Source organism: Cnephaeus nilssonii (assembly GCF_951640355.1).
Source record: "Cnephaeus nilssonii genome assembly, chromosome: 23".
In the NCBI taxonomy this organism is placed as follows: Eukaryota; Metazoa; Chordata; class Mammalia; order Chiroptera; family Vespertilionidae; genus Cnephaeus; species Cnephaeus nilssonii.
Genome location: NC_137094.1, coordinates 2107302 through 2128042, shown reverse-complemented (window position 1 = coordinate 2128042; position 20741 = coordinate 2107302). Strand labels below are relative to the sequence as shown.

The window sequence follows — 20741 nt, the reverse complement described above, 5'->3', positions numbered from 1 at the left end:
AACTCACTACAGACTGATTCATTTGCCTGTCAGCATAACTATTATTGCTCGTTGCACATTCAATTCTTATAAGTATATCTCTAGTGACACATGATTTCGCTCATCTAGGGGAAATGATGAACAACATAGACTGATGAACAAGAACAGAACCAGAAACAAGGAGGCATTGATCGGACTATCAGGCCTCAGAGGGAGGATAGGGGAGGGTGGGGGGAGGGGGAAGAGATCAACCAAAGGTCTTGTGTGCATGCATATGAGCCTAACCAATGGTTAAGTTCAACAGGGGGTTGGGGCATCCATGGGGAGGGGTGTGGGATGGGAATGGGGGGATGAGGACAAATATGTGACACCTTAATCAATAAAGAAATTAAAAAAAATATACTCGCTCAGCTGTGTTTTACATGACACCTCCACAAGCCAGGCTCCAGTTCAAATTCTGTACAGGAAGTTCCTGTTGTCATCAAAGAACTCTTGCCCCCTCTGCACTACCTTGCTGCTAAAGTTCTGCTCACCCAGTTCTCTTGCCTTCAAGGCTTCCAGCTCCTTCGCACTTGGTAATCCACCGCTGTCAGTGCCTCTGGCGCCCTCACCACCGCTGGTGGAGTACTTCTTCAGCTCTCTGTGCTGACCTTGGGCTGCCTCAACAGGCACAAAGCTTTCCTTCTCCAGGCTCTGGACTCCTTTATTCCTTCCCTTCCATCTCCTCGGGGTGTTTGTACTCTGAGTATTCGGTTCTGTCACCCTCAAAGCTATGCTGTGACCGTGGCCTTTGAATGAGACTTCAGCTCCTGACACAGGGCGGCCTGCAGAAAGCAGCTCCCAGGTATCCCCAGGGCCTGGAAGCTGGCGGAGCAAGTGGGCAGGCCCAGCTTTCTGAAGGACTTTTTGATCCTGCTTCAGTTTCTTCTCCAATGTGGGTACAAACTTGCTTCTGATCACATCAGTGCTAATATCCAAGCCTTCAGCCAATCTGGGAACTGACCAGGACTGGAAATTCTTCATGTAAATACCGGATCTGCTCCATGGCTTCCCTTGTCAGAATCCTTGGCAGGGCCCCTCGCTGCTCCAGTAGCCTCTGAATTTTCTGGAACAGGATGGCTTTTTTTCTATCGTCTCAGGGTGCTGGGGGAGAGAACCAATGGCAGAAGCCATGCATGGGAGCAACATGGATGGTTGAAGGTCTCGGGCTAAATCAGGGAGCTCCCAGCCCTAGTCTCTTTGTTCACTGCCTTGGAAATCTAACACCCACAACAGCAGCCCTGAGCAAGGTGAGGCCTCTAAACGGGCGATGAAATACATCCCTGGTTAAGGGACCCGTGGTCCCAAAGGAGCCGAACACCTGCCCCTGTGCTTCTGATGAGGGAAGTGAAAGATGAGACAGAGGGCCGTAGACCAGGACACAGGCTTTATTAGAGGAGAAGACCCCTGCCGGGCTACCTTGAAAAGGAAGAGAGAGCACATGTGCAGGGGTGAAGGCGCCTTTTGAGGGGAGGAAAGGGAAGGGATGGGGCTTAGGGTACTCAGCACATGCTGATTGGTGGTTTCATATAAGGCACATAATTAGGGACTTAGGAATCAGGGGCTTAGGGTATTTGGCAGGTGCTGATTGGTGTTTCAATGTACAGTCCATATAAGGTGCCTGGTTATGTGCTTAGGAATGTTCGGGCTGCAGGTGGAGTTTATGTCATTCTCCGTCCATCAGTTGGGGGAAGGGAGGATCTATCATTCCAGGCTTTTGGTAATATTAAAAAAAAATTGAGAGTCCGGGCAAGGTCAGGGGGTGAAGGTCCATCTTCCATAGCTACTTCCAACTGAGAGGGGGCATCGTTAGGGGCGTCTACCCGAGGTCTCAAGGATTCTGGTGTTAGGTTCTGAATTCAAGGCCAGATAGATCTCTCCCACCTTCTGGTTGGCAAACGCCTGCATTATGTTCTGCAAGAAACTAGTGAAACAGCGCATGAGACCGGGGCCAAAGAGCAAAATTAAAAGAATAAGTACCAGTGGGCCTAATAGTGGGAGGAGCCATGGGGTAAGTGAGCGAAAAACTGGTATTGTTTTCTGTGCTGGACTAGGGGTGCAGCAGCATGATTTCCCCAAGAGACTGGTTGGTGAAGTCTTGGAAGCGATCCTGTTGAGTCACTTGGGAGGTAAAAGCTGGTCCTGAGACTGCCACAGCATCTCTTGTCTGGTTTTGCTGCTTTTCTGGGTCTGGAGCTGAAATACAACTGAGACCTAGATGTTATTTTTAGGGGGAAAAGAGTAGGGGTCTTAGTTGCCTCACTAGTGATATGAAAGGGGAGAATAGGTTACCCTGGAGGTGAGGTTCTTGTTTTCCCAGTTTTGCCCCTTGCTGGGCATCCACATGTTTCTTGTAGGTCCTGAGACAGGGATTCAAAATAGGTAGAGCAGTGGTTAAGCTCCCTGTGGCAGTTCCAACTCCTGCTGTGATGCTGAGGGTTAGGAGGAGAGGGATGATCTGGACTCCTCTTTTGTGTCAGATATGATGGTTAGGGGGACAGGAAAAGACTGATTATTGGGGGCTACATCTACATTGGGTGAGAGATAGATGAGAATACAGGCTCCTGTCCAGCTGATGGGGAGACAGATGAATGTGTTTTCCTCACAGAGGAAGAAAAATCCCTGATCATGGAGACAAGCTGAAAGTTGTAGGGAGAAGAAGTGGACTAAAGGATACGAGATTCCTTTTTCTAGTTCCGCACTCCAAGTTGAGAGGGTAGTCGCCATAGCGCTACCAATAAGGGGTGATAGATGAGTTATTGAGATTGTGTTGCAGTGAAAGTGGGAGGGAAAAGGAAGGAAAGGAGTAGTGGAAGCCAGGGACCTGGATGGTTGGATAAGAGGTTAGACACTGAATATTCTGGATTAGCTTAAGAAGTATCTAGCAACCTTGTCCTGCCAGGCTTGGAGACTGAAGCCTCACTTTCTTGCTCAGAGTAACTTTCTTTCTTTCTTTCTTCCTTCCTTCCTTCCTTCCTTCCTTCCTTCCTTCCTTCCTTCCTTCCTTCCTTCCTTCCTTCCTTCCTTCCTTCCTCTCTCTCTCTCTCTCTCTCTCTCTCTCTCTCTCTTTCTTTCTTTCTTTCTTTCTTTCTTTCTTTCTTTCTTTCTTTCTTGCTACTTTTCTCTTTTCCCCTTCTCATCACATTCACAACCTTCACAAATTTCACTTTCAAATTAGCCTCCAAACCTTCTTCTATGTCCATAAAAAATCCATAACCATGCCACAGACCTTCTATTAAGTACTTCTAAACATGTCTAGCAATCAATGTTTCAGTATTGTATGTTAGAAAAGGCAGGGTGGAGGGAGCAGGCTCCACAGCCAGTTCCCAGGCTAGCCAGGCCTCTAGCTGCTTCAATCTTAAACCACCACATTCTTCCTAGAGATAATGATCATAGAGGAAATAAGGAGATAAGGTGTTTACAGTCCAAGGAATGGCTTGGCCTTGTGGGGTAAGAGAGTGAAACTGAGGTAGGTGACTGTGGTTTGGGACAAGTGGATTTTATGAGGGGATGCCTGGTAGCCCTGGCCGGGCACCGAGGTAGAATGAGAAAAGAATGAATGGGGGAATTTAGTAAGATGCAGTGTAGACATGAGGTGGCTAATGGCTGTGAGACTAATCCATCAACCCCCATAATAGAGACTGAGGAGGGGACAAGGGTCCCAGCGAATTCAGAGAGGGCAGAATAAGTGGCCCTAGTGTCAATTAAGAAGGAGATCGGCTTACCTGCCACCACAGTCGTTACCTGAGGCTCTGTCCTGGTGATGTAAGTCTGTGGGGCCCTGTCAGGGCCTGGGCAGCTTCTTCAGTGGCCAGTCCCAGGAGGTCTGGGAGATCCAAACCGGATCCAGAGGGTGGCCATGCTGGACTGGCTAAGGTCTTACCCAGAGGGACCAGACTACAGTCTGATTTCCAGTGGCCTTCCCTTCTGTACCTTGGTGCAGGGTCCAGGTAGGGGTCTCGGGTTTGAGCAGGACTTGGCTCAGTGTCCTTCCTTGCTGCATTTGAAGCATGGGCCTGGAGGGGGCTTAGCCCCTTACTTACCCACGGTTGGAGGACTGGCACTCCGTTTGGGGTTTGAAAGTGGTGGCTAGGAGCTGGAAGGCCTCCTACTGGGCCTCAGCCTTGACCTGATCTCGCCTTTGATTTTGGATTTGGGTCTCCTTGTCTCTATTATTAAAGACCTTAAAGGTTAGATTAATGAGGTCTTTTTGAGGGGTTTGGGGACCTGAAGTTGCGGTGTATGTCGGAGAGTAAAGGTGGTCAGGTCAGTGGAAAAAGAAACCTGAGACGCCTCTCAATCTGTGAGGCTGGACATAGAGAATGGGACATGGACTCAGACTATGCCCTCAGTTCCTGCTGCCTCCCTCAGGGGTAGAGTGGACCCAGGAATAGAAGAGGCTGTTGAGGAAGGCAGTCTTTGGGTGGCCTGAGAATGAGTGTTAGATAGGAAAGGCTGTTTTGGAGCTCAGGTTCTCAGGATTTGGGCTCTCAGGAAGATCAGAAAGTGAGAGGAGAATGGCCAGCGACCTGTGAATTCAGTTGCTGGCGGTCACGGGGGCAGAGATTAGGTGGAGAGCACAGGGGAAGGTGGGCCTTTAGAATTCTCAGAGGTAGAAATGCCCCATCCTACAAGGGTTGGACCAGGAGGGGCTGCGCAGGGAGGGGCTTGCAAGCACCGCGGCCACTACCGCTGCCGCTGCAGCCACCGCTGCAGGTCAGTGGGAGGGACCGGTGTGTGTGAAGGGGGAAAAAATGTTAAACGCACTCTGAGAGAAAAATTATCCTGCAGTCTGGCATTGACCTGGTAAAAAGAGTGCTTAGTCAGGGAAGGACAGGCTCAGGGTTGTAAGGAGGTGGTGGGAGTAAGACACGTGGAGAGGAATGATCCACTGGATCGAAAGAGAAGACAGAGAAAGGAGTTTGAGAGAGCAAAGAGGACTTTGAGAGGAGGATCTGATGGGTGGAACATGAGGAGTAAAGCGAGGGGCGAGAATGGGAGGGTGGGGTGGGGGCGGGTGGGAAGCCTGTTCGTAGGGATCTCTGAGGCCGCCTTGTCTGGTGGCAAAAGTTATCTAGATCTCGGAGGATATTGGAATCAAAAGTACTGTTTTTGGGCCACAGAGAGACTGTGGCCAGGTAGAGCTTCTTTGGTTTGATGTAGCCAGAAAGACCAAGGGTCGAGAGATTGGCGAGGAGACCCCTAAAGGTGTGTGTGTGTGTGGGGGGGGGGTTGGAATGAGAGGTTCCTATGACCGGAGAGAAGGGCCACTGGGAAGTTGGGGAAGGAACAAGAAGTATCCTTCTTTTCCCTCAGCCAACCTGTAGAGAGAGAGACGAGAGAAGGTTCCAAGGTCGTCACCCCGAGACCTTTCCCATGGAGTAGAGCAGAGTTTTCCTGGCCAGGTACCGTAGAACGTAGAACATGTAGCCGAGTAGATGGGAAAACTCTGAGGCCCTTCCAGGTCAAGGGAACGGGGGTGGGGGTGGGGGGGAGTCGGGAAAGTCCCTGAAGCCTTTTGGTTAGAAGGAAGCAACGAGATTCCCTGCTCTGTCCTGGTACAGCAGGGTTTGAGAAGTGTTCTGAGCGGGCCAATCAACTCAGAACCATGCCATTGAGCAGAGCCAGAGCAGGAGTCAGAAACTCGGGGCTAGGTCCAAGGATTGCCCACGCTCACCCAGGTTAGGCACCAGATGAAAGATGAGACAGAGGGCTGGAAACCAGGATACAGGCTTTATTAGAGGAGAAGACCCCTGCTGGGCTACCTTGAAAAGGAAGAGAGCACATGTGCAGGGGTGAAGGCGCCTTTTGAGGGGAGGAAAGGGAAGGTATGGGGCTTAGAGTACTCGGCACACACTGATTGGTGGTTTCATATAAGGCACATAATTAGGGACTTAGGAATCGGGGCTTAGGGTATTTGGCAGGTGCTGATTGGTGGTTCAATGTACAGTCCATATAAGGTGCCTGGTTATGTGCTCAGGAACGTACAGGCTGCAGGTGGAGTTTACGTCATTCTCTGTCCATCAGTTGGGGGAAGGGAGGATCTATCAGGAAGAAGCAAGGCCCTGCTTCAGGCTGAGGGTCCGGGAAGGAGCCGGTACTGTTACAGAAAACCAGAGAAGAACCAAGCAATACTTAGAGAGATAGAGTTACATTTATTACATGGGGGTCCAGAGGAAAATGTCTCTCAAATTCTGGGCCCCATCATGGAGGAATTTTCCCTATTTATATGTTTTTACCATCTCTGTCTCCCATATATGGGGTGTTTCTGGCCCCTTTTGCAAGTTCTTAAAGAGCCCTTATGGGCTTGGGCCTTGAGACCTCAACCAAAGGCCTGGCCTGGTTCCAGCACTGATCATTTTGTCTGGGGAAGGTTCAATGGCCTCTCTGAAGTGGGAGTAGTCTTATTTTCCTTATTATCTAAGCAAACAAGCATTTACAGAAGCCAAAGAGTAGGGTTAAAATTTCAAACAACAGTTTTTATATAAGTTGGATGCTTCAGTACCTCTCCACCTCCTGCAGCACCCACTCCTCTGGTTGCCAGTCTGAATCGGGTCCGGCTCACAGCTGGTAGGTCCGGGGCCTGCCACCCCTGGGTCGCAAACCCACAGGAAGTGAAGACAGCACAGATACGCGCCCCGAACAGGAGACTCAGAGCACGCGCCTTATTGACCCAACTGCTTTCAGCCCAAAATCTATGTATATACTTTAAAAAAATATTTTATTGACTAAGAGATAGGTAGGGAGGGGAGAGATAAATAAATCAATGATGAGAGAGAATTACTGATTAGCTGCCTGCTGCGCCTCCCCACCCTCACCCAACTGATAATTGAACCTAAAACCCATGTATGTTCCCTGATCAGGAATAGAACCAGGACCTCATGGATCATAGGTCAGTGCTCAACCATTGAGCAACACCAGCTGGGCTATATTATATATTTTTTAAAATTTTAATATGTCTTTTTGATTGTTGATAGTAATACAGATGTCTCCCATTTTCGCCTGTGCATATATTCTTTGGGGGATCTCTCCCAGTTCTCCCCACACCCCTCTCCTGGGAGATCTTCCAGTCTGTTCCAGTTAGCCAGGCCTCTGGCCCCATCTCGTCCTTCCCCAGGGCCACTTGCTGAACCACATCACCTTTATTCACCAATGTCATTGGCTGGGATGCTAGCCCTCCCCTTAGTATTTGGGAAAACTACCTTACCCAGAAAGGAATGCGACTACATAGGCGGAGCTAAAGGGCACTTTGTGTCTGTGCATCCGGTTAGGGCGGGACTTCCGCCTTCCTCCTCCTGGCGGGCATTTTGACCTCTTCGGTTTCTTCCAGGACTCACAGGCTTCAGCCCACTCGTGGTGAGTAGGAGAGCCCTAGGAGGCAGCGTCCTTGCTGTGCAGGGTGTGTCTGAAGCTTGTTGAGCACCAAAAGGCCGGGATTGGGGCCTCCGCGCCTCCCAGACTCCTCTCTGCTTACCGCGTTCTTTCAGTCTGACCCCATTGAACCCCCAGCCTAGGGGACTGGCGCCTCTCAGTTACTGCAGCCCAGGAAGCCGCCTCCAGAACAGTGAGTCGCTCCTGGGTGACACAGGGTGTAAAGGGGGGAAGAGGGCCACAGGCTGCAATGCCACTTTGTAAGGACACGGTGGTGGGGCTGAGCCTGGAGGCTTAGGAAAACCCGAGCGTGTTTGGGATCTAAAGGTAACAGAGAGATGAGGTGTGGATTTTGCACGAGAAGTTTTACCTTCATTCTGAGAATGCTGGGACCATAGATGGTTGTGCAAAAAAGAGGGACATTTTCTGAGGTAGGGTTCTAAATTTTCCCAAAATTGCTCAGAGGAAGAACAGACTAGAAAACAGAGGACAGCATTATGGACAGGAAGGGGAAGTCCTGTAAATGACAAGGTAACTGGCAAGAGTGAGCACTGAGGACTGAGCCCTGAGATAATACAGGCATCTGGAGGTCACCTGGCTGGGTAAGAGTACTGAAAAGCCTGACCCCATAGAGTCTGGTGGTTGCCAGGCTCTCAACGGACCATTTTATTTCCATGAATTCTTGCAAATGCAGAATCGATTAGGTATACGGGTTTCTGGTTCTTATTTTAGGGCCTCACACACTTGTGGCCTCTTATAGAGTGGACTCCTGGGCTTATCCAGCTGCTCTTATAACTTTTGGACCTGGGTACTTTGAACAAACACTAAGCCCAGAATCCTAAGGCCAGGGCTAGGGCTTCTTGAAGGGCTTTTTTCTGTCAACCAGTGTAATGAGTGTGAGGCTCTCCAGGGCATAGGTTCCAGAATATGCCAAGGCTTGGAGTGAAAAGTAAGCTGATTCAGGAACCGAGAGTTATGTTTTGGGGGAATATATATATATTAGATGTAGAAAGGAAGTGAGAGAGAGACAGGGAAACAGTGATGAGCAAAAAAGAAGGATCAGTTGCTACCTGCACAACCATCTCAGACATCAGCCAGGAATGTAGATCACTTTAGCCCTTTGCACTCGCTTGCTTTTTTCTCAAGCTGCTACCGATGCTAACCGTGTCGAGTCACACTCGACATCCGAGTGCAAAGGTTAATACAGGGAATCATGGTCAGGAAGGTAATGTTAGCAGTAGCTCAGAAGGAACAGTGTGTGCCTGAGTGCTAGCTTTCCTGCTGGATCTACTGTTTGTGGCAGGTGGGTGACAACACAGCATAGTGACAGAGTTCTCCTGTAGAGTGATGGGTAGAGAGAATGGTTTTGTAGTAGCCAAGTCCTTTAAAAGATGAGAGTACCTGAGGTTAATTGGAGGCCGAAGAGTAATTCAAACAATATGAGATTGGGTTGGTACATGTTTACTTTTCTAAACCCTCACCAGGATAATGTTGTGACCCTCAGTGTGGCCTGGCTGGGGGAGTATCAGTCAGTCTTGTGGATTACTTTAGCGGCTTGAATGGTCATCTCTGAGACTCACAAAGCATGGGCCAGCACAGCTCGACTTGAGTAATGGTTAAGTGGAGAGATGTTGGCTGTGACTGGTGAAAGAACATCAAGTGCAGCACCAGGGGAGGTGAGGTCTGAGTATCTGAGATCTGACTGTGGTTCTTCATAGGTTAGATTTAAGGGAAAAACAGTCATGGAGAGAGGCCTTCATAGAGGATTCAAGGCTGCCTCTATGAGTGTGGACTACCAGTCTGGGAAGTACTTGATTCTGTTTGAGTTTGGCAAGCATTCTCTTGACCACACATGCTGAATAATAAGTAAGAGGGTGAGGAGATGACTATGTGTGGTGGGATTGTAGCAGTGCAGGTGTGAGAGAGGTGTGGTAGAAAGAGTGATGAGCACTTGGAGAGGGAGTGTGGCTTCATGGCCAGAGCACCGTGACATTGACATAAATGTGAAAGTAGGGAGAGTCCATTTCTGGTGGAGTATGGACGATAAAATAAGGGTAATTTTTGGATAATGCCTGGAAAGGGTGATGTTTTGGTGCTACCTGCCATGTTCAGGGCTTGGATGACATTTATGTACCCACCTGCCTTTTGTAGTTGGGGGTGACACAGTGATGGTTAGGAATGAGTGTTCTCCAGGCTTGAAATTCTCTATGGGCATGGGTAAGGGAGAAGGGTAAGAGAGAAATGGATTATGGAGATGGTAATGTATAAATTTGGAAAATAAGGTAATTAAGAAACAACCTGTCCTTGCCAATGCAAATTTGTGTTACCTTTTACGTTGTGCCTCTAGGAAAGAAGCAGTGTGAGAGAAGTGTTGTTCAAAGAACCATGTGCAGCAGGTAATACAAAGCTATGGCCTCAGCACTCTGGGATTGTGGTTATAAGGGTGAAGTGTAATGCTATCTTTTTGGTATCTTTGAGGAACCATCTGAGGGACTACACAGGTATTGCCTGATAAGACCAGTATCAAATCACTCACACTCCCTGTATGGCCAACATCACTTCCTACCCTATGTTCTTCACACCCACTCTACTGTCATGAGGAAGTGTGGTGCACATGTGAATCCCAGAGCTCAGTTATCTTCTATCTGCTCAACTGCCTTTATTGTGGGAAGACCAAATATCAGTAGAAATATAAGATGACAGTGACTTTCGTGGGATGAAGCCCTGGTATCTTCTCTGGTGTGTGGAGTGGAGAGAGCAGATCGATGTGGAGGGTGGGAATATGAACCTTAGGAGTGAATCTGATCATGGGCTGTACTGTCACGATTATGACGGTATATAAACGTTGAGGATGTGGCCATTTTCTTCTCTCAGAAGGAATGGGGGCTCCTTGATGAGCCTCAGAGACTTCTGTACTGCAATGTGATGCTGGAAGTTTGTGCACTTGTATCATCTGTAGGTAAGACCTTCACATTATCCCAGTGTCCTGAGATGATGTTCTCTCTTCCTTTATTCCTCTGATGTATCTTTCACTCTTCTACAGCCAGACCGTGGGCTCTGCTAATTTTCCCCACTGTCCTGTCAAATGTGTTGTGGCTGCCATGGGTGAGGTCTGTGGAGAGCCCTGAGCGAAGGACTCAACAAACATTGCCTGAAACAGTGCAGGATGTGTCTGGGAGTCAGGAGTCTTACAGACAGCCTAATGGGTCCCACCTGCTATTCCTCTCCCTGGCAGGGTGACTATGTACAGATCCATGGTTTCCATTTCTACCTCCTTCCTCTAGGCAAAGGTCCTTGGTGACTGCCTGTGCCAGGTTATGGTTTGTACTTCCATGAACCTTGAACTGTTCTTACAAGATCACACTTCCGTTGTTTGAAATATTATCTTCCTTAAATACGATTGCAAGCTCTAGGCCAGTGCTGGCTGCCCATCTCTGTCATATTTCATTAATACTTGGAATATTTCTGTTGTACATATTTGTAGAGAGGAATATGCAGGATGAACCCTGATTTATTTTACAGGGTGAACATGCAGGATGGTCTCAGAAGAGGCCTGGCCCTGTTGAGTTGCAAAAGCACTACCATCACTCCACACCAGAGAGTTCACACTGGTGAAAACCTTATGAGTGTAGTGAATGTGGGAAAGCTTTTATCCACAATAATCACCTCCTTATCCACAGGAGAGTTCACACTGGAGAAAAGCCATGAGCATAATGACTGTGGGAAGTCATTTACACACAGGTTTACCCTCATTCAACACCACAGAGTTCACAGTGGAGAAAAGCCCTAAGTGTAGTGACTGTAGGAAGTCCTTTAGGCAACACAGTAACTTCACTCAATACCAGAGAGTTCACAGTGGTGCAAAACTTTATGAGTGTAGTGAATGTGGGAAATCTTTTACCTGCAATAATCACCTCCTTATCCACAAGAGAGATCACACTGGAGAAAAGCTGTATGTGTGTACTGATTATGGGAAGTTTGTAATCCTTATTAATATCTCTGGTGTAAATACTCTCATCCTTTTGAAGTTCAAACAGCCAAAATGATGATTTTGAACATGGACATGATAATATATTTCAGTAGTACATCATTATATTTTATTTTCAATATGCTGATTCAGTAGTACCAAATATGTTCAAAACTTTTCACAATAAAACAGTAAAATTATTGGGAAGCATCAAGATTAAACCTTTTCTAAAGATTGATTTAAGTAGAATTTATTTAAAATGGACATTAAAAAAAATACACTTTTGGTGTTTCCCTGCATGCCTGCATTGCTGATACCAAGTTCCTACTGACCTCATCAGTGCTTCATTCTCGGCCTATAAAATAATTGATGCAGTAATACAGTCTGACATTGATATAGCTTACTTTAAATATTTCCCTGTAAAAAAGACACTTTTGAAATCCCATGAATGCTATTCTAGCCTTCCACCACTATCTAAGTCATCATGATGGTTTTTGTATCTATCTATTCTCAGGTACATTATTGGGTTGTTACTTAAAATGTCACATAAGTCTGACCGAGGCCAAACAGCTAAGTGGGTCAGAGAATAATTTCAATAATGGAAGGTTGCAAGTTCCAACCCTGGTCACATCAATTACAAGAGTTAATCAAAGAATGTATAAAATTAATGGAACAAAAAATAGATGTCTCTCTCTCTCTCCAGACAGTCCTCGGGTTACTTCGGACTCGACATACGTTGTTTTGTGGTTACGTTGCCATTTGCAATTTATTTATATATAAAAAAAGTCATTCGATGTAAGGCATTTGCACGAAGTTCGCCCAGGAACTAGTTGGCCAGCAGAGTGGATGAATAAGTCATCACGCGGCGCTATACAAGGAAGACGCTGTCATTCAGTCGCCCTTTATAAGCCATTTTGGATTGTGCTTCATTCGCTCTCTTTTATTTGTATTATTATTTTGAACACTTTTTGCCCTTCCTTATGGCTCCTAAGCATAAGGCAGATTCTTCTGATGGCAGTGCTACAAAAAGAAGGAAATGCCTCACAATGGAAGTGAAAGTAGACATAATAAGACGCTCGGAAAAGGGCGAAATACCTACAAACATCGGCCGGTGCTTGGCTTAAGTCATATGACTGTCTCGAAGATCATCAGCAATAAAAAGCGTATACTTGAACATGTGAAAGGATCTGCTCCTATGAAATCAACTGTGATTACAGAGCAGCGTAGTGGTCTCATTATTGAGATGGAAAGATTATTAGTGCTTTGGCTGGATGAGCAGCATCAACGGCGTATCCCAGTTAGCCTGATGTTGATTCAGGAGAAGCCTAAAAGATTGTTTGAGGCCTTGAAAAAAGAAAAGGGGGAAGGGAGTGAAAGTGAAGAGTTTCTGGCTAGCAAAGGTTGGTTTATGCGTTTTAAGGCTCGTGCTAATTTGCATAATCTTAAGGTGCCAGGGGAAGCTGCTAGTGATGATGCTAAAGCAGCAGGTGATTTTCCTAGTGCGTTGGCTGAGATAATTAGGGAGGGGGGTTACTGTGATAAACAAGTGTTTAATGTGGATGAGACAGACTTGTTCTGGAAGCATATGCCTACACGTAAGTACGTTGCCAAGGATGAGAAGACAGCATCAGGCCATAAAGCCAGCAAGGAGAGATTGACTTTGCTACTTGGGGCTAATGCTGCTGGTGACTTTAAGCTGAAGCCCTTGGTGTGTCTGGCCAAGAATCCAAGGGCAATCAAGGGCATATGGAAGGGTCTACTACCTGTCATCTGGAAATCTAACAAGAAGGCATGGGTGACACTTAGTGTATTTGAGGACTGGTTCACCAACCATTTTGTGCCAGAAGTCAAGGACTACTGTGCTTCTAGGGGGCTGCCCTTTAAGGTGTTGCTAGTGCTGGACAGTGCCCCTTGTCACCCTGCCGATTTGAATGACTTTGATCCAAATGTCAAGGTGGTTTACCTTCCACCTAGCACCACCTCCCTTTTACAGCCTATGGGCCAAGGTGTCATTGCCTCTTTCAAGGCCTACTACCTCCAAAGGACATTTGCTATGGCTTTTAGGGCAACTAAGAAGGATAAAGAGTTGACTCTCAATGACTTTTGGAAATCTTACAATGTTCTTGCTGCTGTAAAAAACATTTCTGATTCTTGGGATGAAGTTAAGCAGACAAACTTGAATGGTGTTTGGAAAAAATTGTGTCCCCATTTTGTTAACGATTTTCATGGCTTTGAGGATTCAGTTGAGGTTGTCATCAAGAATGTGGTTGAGTTGAGTAAGCAGCTTGATTTGGAGGTGGAGGCTGAGGATGTCACAGAGCTGCTGGCATCTCATGGAGAGGAGCTATCTGCCGAGGACCTCACTCAACTGAAACAGCAGTTAATTGAAGAGGATGACACACCAACCCCAGAGCCCAGGAGATTTACAAGCAAGGAATTAGCGGGGGCCTTTGCCATGATAGAGGATGCCTTGGCAAGGTTTGAGGCTCAGGACGCCAACAGTGACAGGTACACTAAGGTTGCTAGAGGGGTCATGGATAGCCTGCGGTGTTACAAGGAGATTTGGGAGGACCAGAATAACCCTATCCTTCCAGACTAGCCTCGAACGTTATTTTAAGAAGGTGGAGAGGCCTGCAACAGATCCTGTACCCTCTACCTCATATGCTTCTCCAGACTCACCTGACCCAGGATCTCCAGCACCTTCTGCAGGTTCTGCCTCTCCAGACTCACCTGACCCAGTATCACATGCACCTTCTGTAGGTTCTGCCTCTCCGGACTCACCTGACCCAGTATCACATGCATCTTCTACAGGTTCTGCCTCTCAAACCTCCTCCCTGCAGCAGCCTAGTGTAAGCCTGTCTTTCCCCACTTTGCAACGTCCAGTGTGCAAGCCAACAACAGTAGTAAAGGTAAGGATAACCCAGTATTTACCCTTATATGTACGTATGTGCTTTATGCTTTTTATTATTTATTTACCACAAGTAAAGGTCAGGAATTGTTATTTTCTTTTAAATTTTTTTACTGTTTCACTTCATTTCTGCTGTGTGTGTGCCATGTGAGTGACGTAGGTGCTTATGTAGGTGGGTTTTGACTTACAGCGAAAATTGCATTATGTCGCACCATAGGAACAGATCTCCGACATAACCTGAAGTCCTACTATATATATATCAATTACAAGAATGTATAAAATTAATGGAACAAAAAATAGATCTCTCTCACTCTCTCTATCTCTCTCTGTATATATACAGACACACACACACACAGTGGACAGATTATTATGATCTCTGAATCCATAATAATCTGGCCACTCAGTATGTATATATATAAGACCCCTGGTGCATGAATTCATTCATGGGTGGGGTCCGGCCAGCCTAACCCGGGGGAGGGGCATGGGCAGTTCGCCAGCCTGCCTGCTGGTTCAACTCCTGGTCGAGGTGACAATTTGCATATTAACCTTTTATTATATAAGATATATACTGAGTGGCCAGATTATTATGCATTCAGAGATCATAATTACCTAGCCACTCAGTGTATATATGGCCCAGTGCATGAATTTTGTGCATGGGGGGGAGGGCGGAATGTTCCTCAGCCTGGCCTGCACCCTCTCCAATCTGGGATCCCCTGTGGGATCAGGCCTAAACCAGCAGTAGGATATCCCTCTTGCAATCCAGGACCCCTGGCTCTTAACCCTCACCTGCCTGCCTGCCTGATTGCCCCTAACCACTGTGCTTGCTGACCTGCTCGCTCCCAACTATCCCGCCCTGCTGGCCTTCTCCCTCTCAACTGACCCTCCCTGCCAGCCTGTTCACCCCCAACTGCCTCCCCCACGCCAGCCTGCTCACCCCCAACTCTCCCCCTACTGGTCTGCTTGCCCCCAACTGTCCCCCTGCTGACCTGATTGCCCCCATCTGTCCCCCTGCCAGCCTGCTTGCCCCCAACTGCCCCCAGCCGCTGGCCTATTTGCCCCCAACTGGCCCCCCGCTGCTGGCCTGATCACATGCAAATGCCCTCCCCTCCTGGCCTGATCACCCCTAACCACCTCTGCCTTAGCCCCGCCACCATGGCTTTGTCTGGAAGGTTGTCCAAAATGTCTCCTGGTCTAATTAGCATACTACCTTTTTATTAGTATAGACCAAGGGCCCGGTGCACGAAATTTGTGCACTCGGGGTGGGGGGTCCCTCAGCCCAACCTGCCCCCTCTCACATACTGGGAGCCCTCAGGGGATGTCCTACTGATGGCTTAGGCCCGATCCCCATGGGAAGCGGGCCTAAGCTGCAGTCTGGCCTCCCTTTGTGGGAGGTGACCTGGCTGATCAGGGGAAGGCACCGGCATCATCACCCCACTGCTACAGCCACTGCCAGTCACCACAGCCACCAAGGTGTTTTCATCAACACGACTGCAGTCCCTTCACCAAGAAAAAATGACAACTTTCTTTAGGCATTTTCAAGATGTGTCTTTTATAGAATATGACATTTCTTTCTTTTTTTTTTTTTTATCCTCGCCTAAGGATATGTTTCCATTGACTTTTAGAGAATGTGGAAGAGAAAGGGAAAGACAGAGAGAAACATCAAAGTGAGAGGAACACTTTGATTGGTTGCCTCCTGCCTGAGCCCTGATCTGGGGCCCGGCCAGGGAGGAGCCTGCAACCTAGGTACATGCCTTTGATCAGAATCAACCCAGACCCTGCTGTGGGCAGGCCGAGGCTCTATCCACTGAGTCAAACCGGCTAGGGCAGGATATGTCATTTCTTACCCCTCCAGCTGCAGACGTTCGTTTTTTTTCTCCAGAAGTGTGGTGGATAAACCCTAGATCACCTTTTTGGATTCTTATTACCCAAGTTACTAAGAATATTACCAGTGGCATACAGGAAGCTTAGCCAATGTGCAGTCAGAAAAGGTGTTTCCTCTATAGTTCGCACCAATCACCAGCTGTGCCCTGCCCAGGCCTAAAGCCTGTGGCCAAAGCTTTAGGCCTGGGAAGGGGACCTCCAGATCCCTGTGATCGCAGACACTGCCCATTGGGCAGGGGACCCCAGCTCCCTGCAATCCATCACAGGAGCAGTCTCCCTCGCAGGAGCGGACCCCCCAGTTGCCTGCGATCCATCACAGGCTCCCCGCTGGTGACCAAGGCTGGAAAAGCCTCCGCCGGCGATCCATTCCAGGCTCCGCGCTGGTGCCCAAAGCCGGGAAAGCCTCCACCGGCAATCCATCGCAGGCTCCCCGCTGGTGCCCAAGGCTGGAAAAGCTTCCGGCAACTGGGGGTCGGCTCCTGCGATCCGTCGCAGAGAAGCTGGGGTCTGGCCGAGCCCAAGGCCAGAAAAGCCTCTGGCAGATGGTTTCCTGGTGGGAGTGGATGGTGGTATAGCGAAGGTACGGTCAATTTGCATATTTCTCTTTTATTAGGTAGGATAGGGCCTTGGTACATGGGTGAGGGCCGGCTGGTCTGCCCTGAAGGAGGTCCTGGTTCAGGGTAGGGGTCCACTTGGGGAGCGGGGGTGGCCTGGGTGAGGGGCCTGGGGTGGTTTGTAAGCCGGCCATGTCCCCATTGGGGTGGGGGTCCCCACTTGAGGTGGTGCCAGCCTGGGTGAGGAACTGGGGCAGTATGCAGGCTAGCCATGCCCCCATCGGGGTAAGGGTCTAAGATGGGGGGGCGTGGCCGGCCTGGGCTAGGGGCTGAGGGCCCTTTGCAGGCTGGTCACGCCCCCATTGGGTTGAGGGTACCTGCTGGGGAGTGTGGTCCACCTGGGCCAGGGGCTGAGGGCCGTTTGTGGGTTGTTTGCAGGCCAGCCAAACTCCCGGCTTTGTCCAGAAGGACATCCGGAGGTCTCCAGGTTAAATTAGCATATTACTCTTTTATTAGTATATACACTGAGTGGCCAGATTATTATGATCTCTGAACGCATAATAATCTGGCCATTCATTGTGTGTGTGTGTGTGTGTGTGTGTGTGTGTGTGTGTGTGTGTGTGTGTATTAGAGGCCCGGTGTGTGTGTGTGTGTGTGTGTGTGTGTGTGTGTGTGTGTGTGTGTATTAGAGGCCCGGTGCATGAATTCATGCATGGGTGATGGGTGGGGTCTGGCCAATGGGAGGGAACATGGACGGTTGGCTGGCCTGCCTGCTGGTTGAACTCCAGGTAGAGGGGACAATTTACATATTAGCCTTTTATTATGTACAATATACACTGAGTGGCCAGATTATTGTGTTCAGAAATCATAATAATCTGGCCACTCAGTGTGTGTGTGTGTACGTGTGTGTATTAGTGGAACAGTGCATGAGTTTCATGCACGGGGCGTAGGGGGTGTCCCTCAGCCTGGCCTGCACCCTCTCCAATCTGGGACCCCTTGGGGGATGTCAGGTGGACATTCCTCTTGCAATCCAGGACTGCTGGCTCTTAACCGCTCACCTGCCTGCCTGCCAGGTTGCCCCTAACCACTCTGATGCCAGCCTGCTCGTGCCCAACTGCCCCATTTAGCTGGCCTTCTCCCTGCTACTGCCCCCCTTGCCTGCGTGATCACCCCCAATTGCCCTCCCCTCCTGGCCTGATCACCCCTAACTGCTTCTGCCTTGGCCCCGCCACCATGGCTTTGTCCTGAAGTACATCCAGCATGTCTCCCTGTCTAATTAGCATACTACCTTTTTCTTAGTATAGAGATCTGGTGCACAGGTGGGGGCCTGCTGGTGTGCCCTGAAGGGGGTCCGGATCAGGGTGGGGGTCCCCTTGGGGGGGCGGGGCTGGCCTGGGTGAGGGACCTGGGACAGTTTGCATGCCGGCCATGCCCCCATTGGGGTGCAGGTGCCCACTTGGAGTGGTGCCTGCCTTGGTGAAGAACTGGAGTAGTATGCAGGCCAGCCATGCCCCCATCGGGTTGAGGGTCCACAATTGGGGGCGTTGCCAGCCTGAGCGAGGGGCTGAGGGCTGTTTACAGGCTGGCCACGCCACCATCAGGATGAGGGGACCCGCTGGGGTGTGTGGCCGGCCTGGGCAAAGGTCTGAGGGTCGTTTGGGGATGGTTTACAGGACAGCCAAGCCCCCAGGCTTTATCCAGAAGGACATCTGGAAGATCTCCCAGTTGAATTAGCATATTACTTTTTTATGTGTGTGTGTGTGTGTGTGTGTGTGTGTGTGTGTGTGTGTGTATGGTATATCCCTATTTCTCTCTCTTTGAAATCAATATATATGTTTTAATCACCTAGTCAATCCACACACATCTGAACACCAGCACAGCCTAGGTACCTGTGATGACAAGCAGCCAAGGTTCTCTTGAGGGCAGAGCATGCAGTGACCCAGAGAACAGTATGGGAGGTGCCATTTATGTCAGTGTGGCAGGTGGGGAACCTGGGCTGAGCTGAACAATCACACACAGGAAATGATGACATCAGTGTGGTCCCTGGGACTAAATGCAAAGCAGCCAGACACTAACAATGACGTGCAAATGAATGAAAAGGGAGTCCAATTCTGATGGTGTCTTTATGATATGATATGGGGAATTTTAGGATAATTTCTAACAAGATGGGTTGCTGTTGATGCTACATGACAAGTGTAGAGCTTAGAGGCCATATATGTGCCCACCTGCCATTTCATGTTAAAGGCTTACCCAGTGAACAGTAAGAATGAGATAACATACATCAGTGTCACCTGCACTTGAAAATCCCCACCAGCATGAGGAAAGGAGAAGAGAGAAGGGTGAGAGAGAAATGTATTACAGAGCTGGTGAACTAGAATTTTGGGAAAGAAGCTGATTAGAAAACACCCTGTCCTTGTCATGGCTTATTTGTGTTACCAGTGAAGCTGTGCCTTTGGGAATGAAGCTGTGTGAGACAAGTATGGATCAAAGAACTATGGGCAGCAGGTAATGCAGAGTGATGGCCTCAGCAAATTGGGATTAGAGTCAGAAGTGCAATGGGCATTACCATGTTGTTTGGTGTCTTGGAGGGACAATTTGGAGGACAACATGGCTATTGCCTGATAAGACCAGAGTCAAATCCATCACATTCCCATTATGTGCAACATCTCCTCCTACCCTATGTTCCTGACACCAACTATTATTGAAAGGGGGAAGTGTGACTCCTATTTGAGGATGAGAGCACAGGTAACTTGTATCTGTTCATCTGCCTTTATTGTTGTGGGAAGACACAGCATCAGTAAGAATATAAGGAGAGATTGACTTTAATGGGACCAAGGGCTGCTTTCTTCTCTGATGTGGGGAGTAGGGGAGGATATGCATGTGCAGGGTGGGTAGTACGGCAAACTTGTAATCTCAAGAGAGAATCTTATCATGGGATGTTCTGTGTCCATTATGACAGGATATGAACTTTGAGGACTTGGCCATTGCCTTCTCTCAGGAGGAGTGGGAGATCCTTGATGAGGCTCAGAGACGTCTGTACTGTGATGTGATGCTGGAAGTGTTTGCACTTGTATCATTCGTAGGTAAGACCTTCACATCTCTCCTTTTTTTCCTGAGGTGATGCCCACTTTATTTATTCTCCAGACTTAGCACTCTCTGTCTCTCAAAGCAAGACCATGGGCTCAGCTAATTTCTCCCACTGTCTTGTCAAATGGGCTGTGACTGCCAGTGCTGAGCTGTGCAAAGAGCCCTGAGCAATAGACTCCATAAACCTCCCTAACACCAGTTGCCTTAGAAACTGCAGGAAGTGTCTGGGTGTCAGCAGTCTTACAGACAGCTTAATGGGTCCCTCCTGCTCTTTCACTCCAGGGAGGGTAACTCTTATCTAGATCCATGGCTTCCAATTCTGCACCTTTCCTGTCGATAAAGACCCTCTGTCAGTTATCTTCTTTACATACATGAATCAGGGGCTGTTCTTGTAAGACCCTCCAATTATTGTTTGTAATATTACCTTCCCTGGATACTATTGCAAGCTGAATGCTATGGGCAAGTGATGGCTGCTCACCTCTGTTGTCTTTTCATTGATAGTAAGAATATTTAGTTTGTACATACTTCTAGAAAAGGAGGTGCAGGGAGAATCCTGGGTTTCTCCAGGGTGAACGTACAGGATGGTCCTAGAGGATGCTTAGCCCGACTGAGTGGCAAATGGGGGGAGGTATGACGTAAGGATGGTGTTCAGATTATACCAGGAACCTGCTCCTGTACAACAGTGTTTGGTGCAGGTTCCAATGGCCACACCTCATTTATACCTTTCTTTTCCACACTTTTCACTTTGCTGACTTGTCATTTCATTGGTGACTTCCTAGCATTGTCTATCTTCGCCTTTGTGTCCTTTTTACATCACCTATTCCTCTGCACATCTCTTTCTGAAGTATACTACAACATGGACCTATGTAAGTTTTATAAGGAGCACATACATGCGTAAACACCCCTCAAACACCAGCTACTTGTTTATTGAATTTTACTTGGAATGAGATGTAAC

General features: G+C 48.4%; 1 protein-coding gene and 1 pseudogene across 2 annotated transcripts; one reads left to right on the top strand and one right to left on the bottom strand.

Annotated features, from left to right (window-relative positions):
- Positions 1 to 429: 429 nt before the first annotated feature.
- On the bottom strand, positions 430 to 7281 carry LOC307094702 (neugrin-like; annotated as a pseudogene). The gene is made up of 3 exons: positions 7226 to 7281; positions 6524 to 6695; positions 430 to 1122 (listed from the first exon to the last, which is right to left on the bottom strand). The product of its transcript is annotated as a neugrin-like (transcript).
- Positions 7282 to 12485: 5204 nt separating this feature from the next.
- Positions 12486 to 13955, top strand: LOC307094701 (tigger transposable element-derived protein 1-like; the record flags this gene model as incomplete). Its single annotated transcript, XM_079763753.1, has 1 exon — positions 12486 to 13955. The coding sequence occupies one exon, from the start codon at positions 12486 to 12488 to the stop codon at positions 13953 to 13955; it is 1470 nt and encodes a 489-aa protein (XP_079619879.1).
- Between the last annotated feature and the right edge of the window lie 6786 nt (positions 13956 to 20741).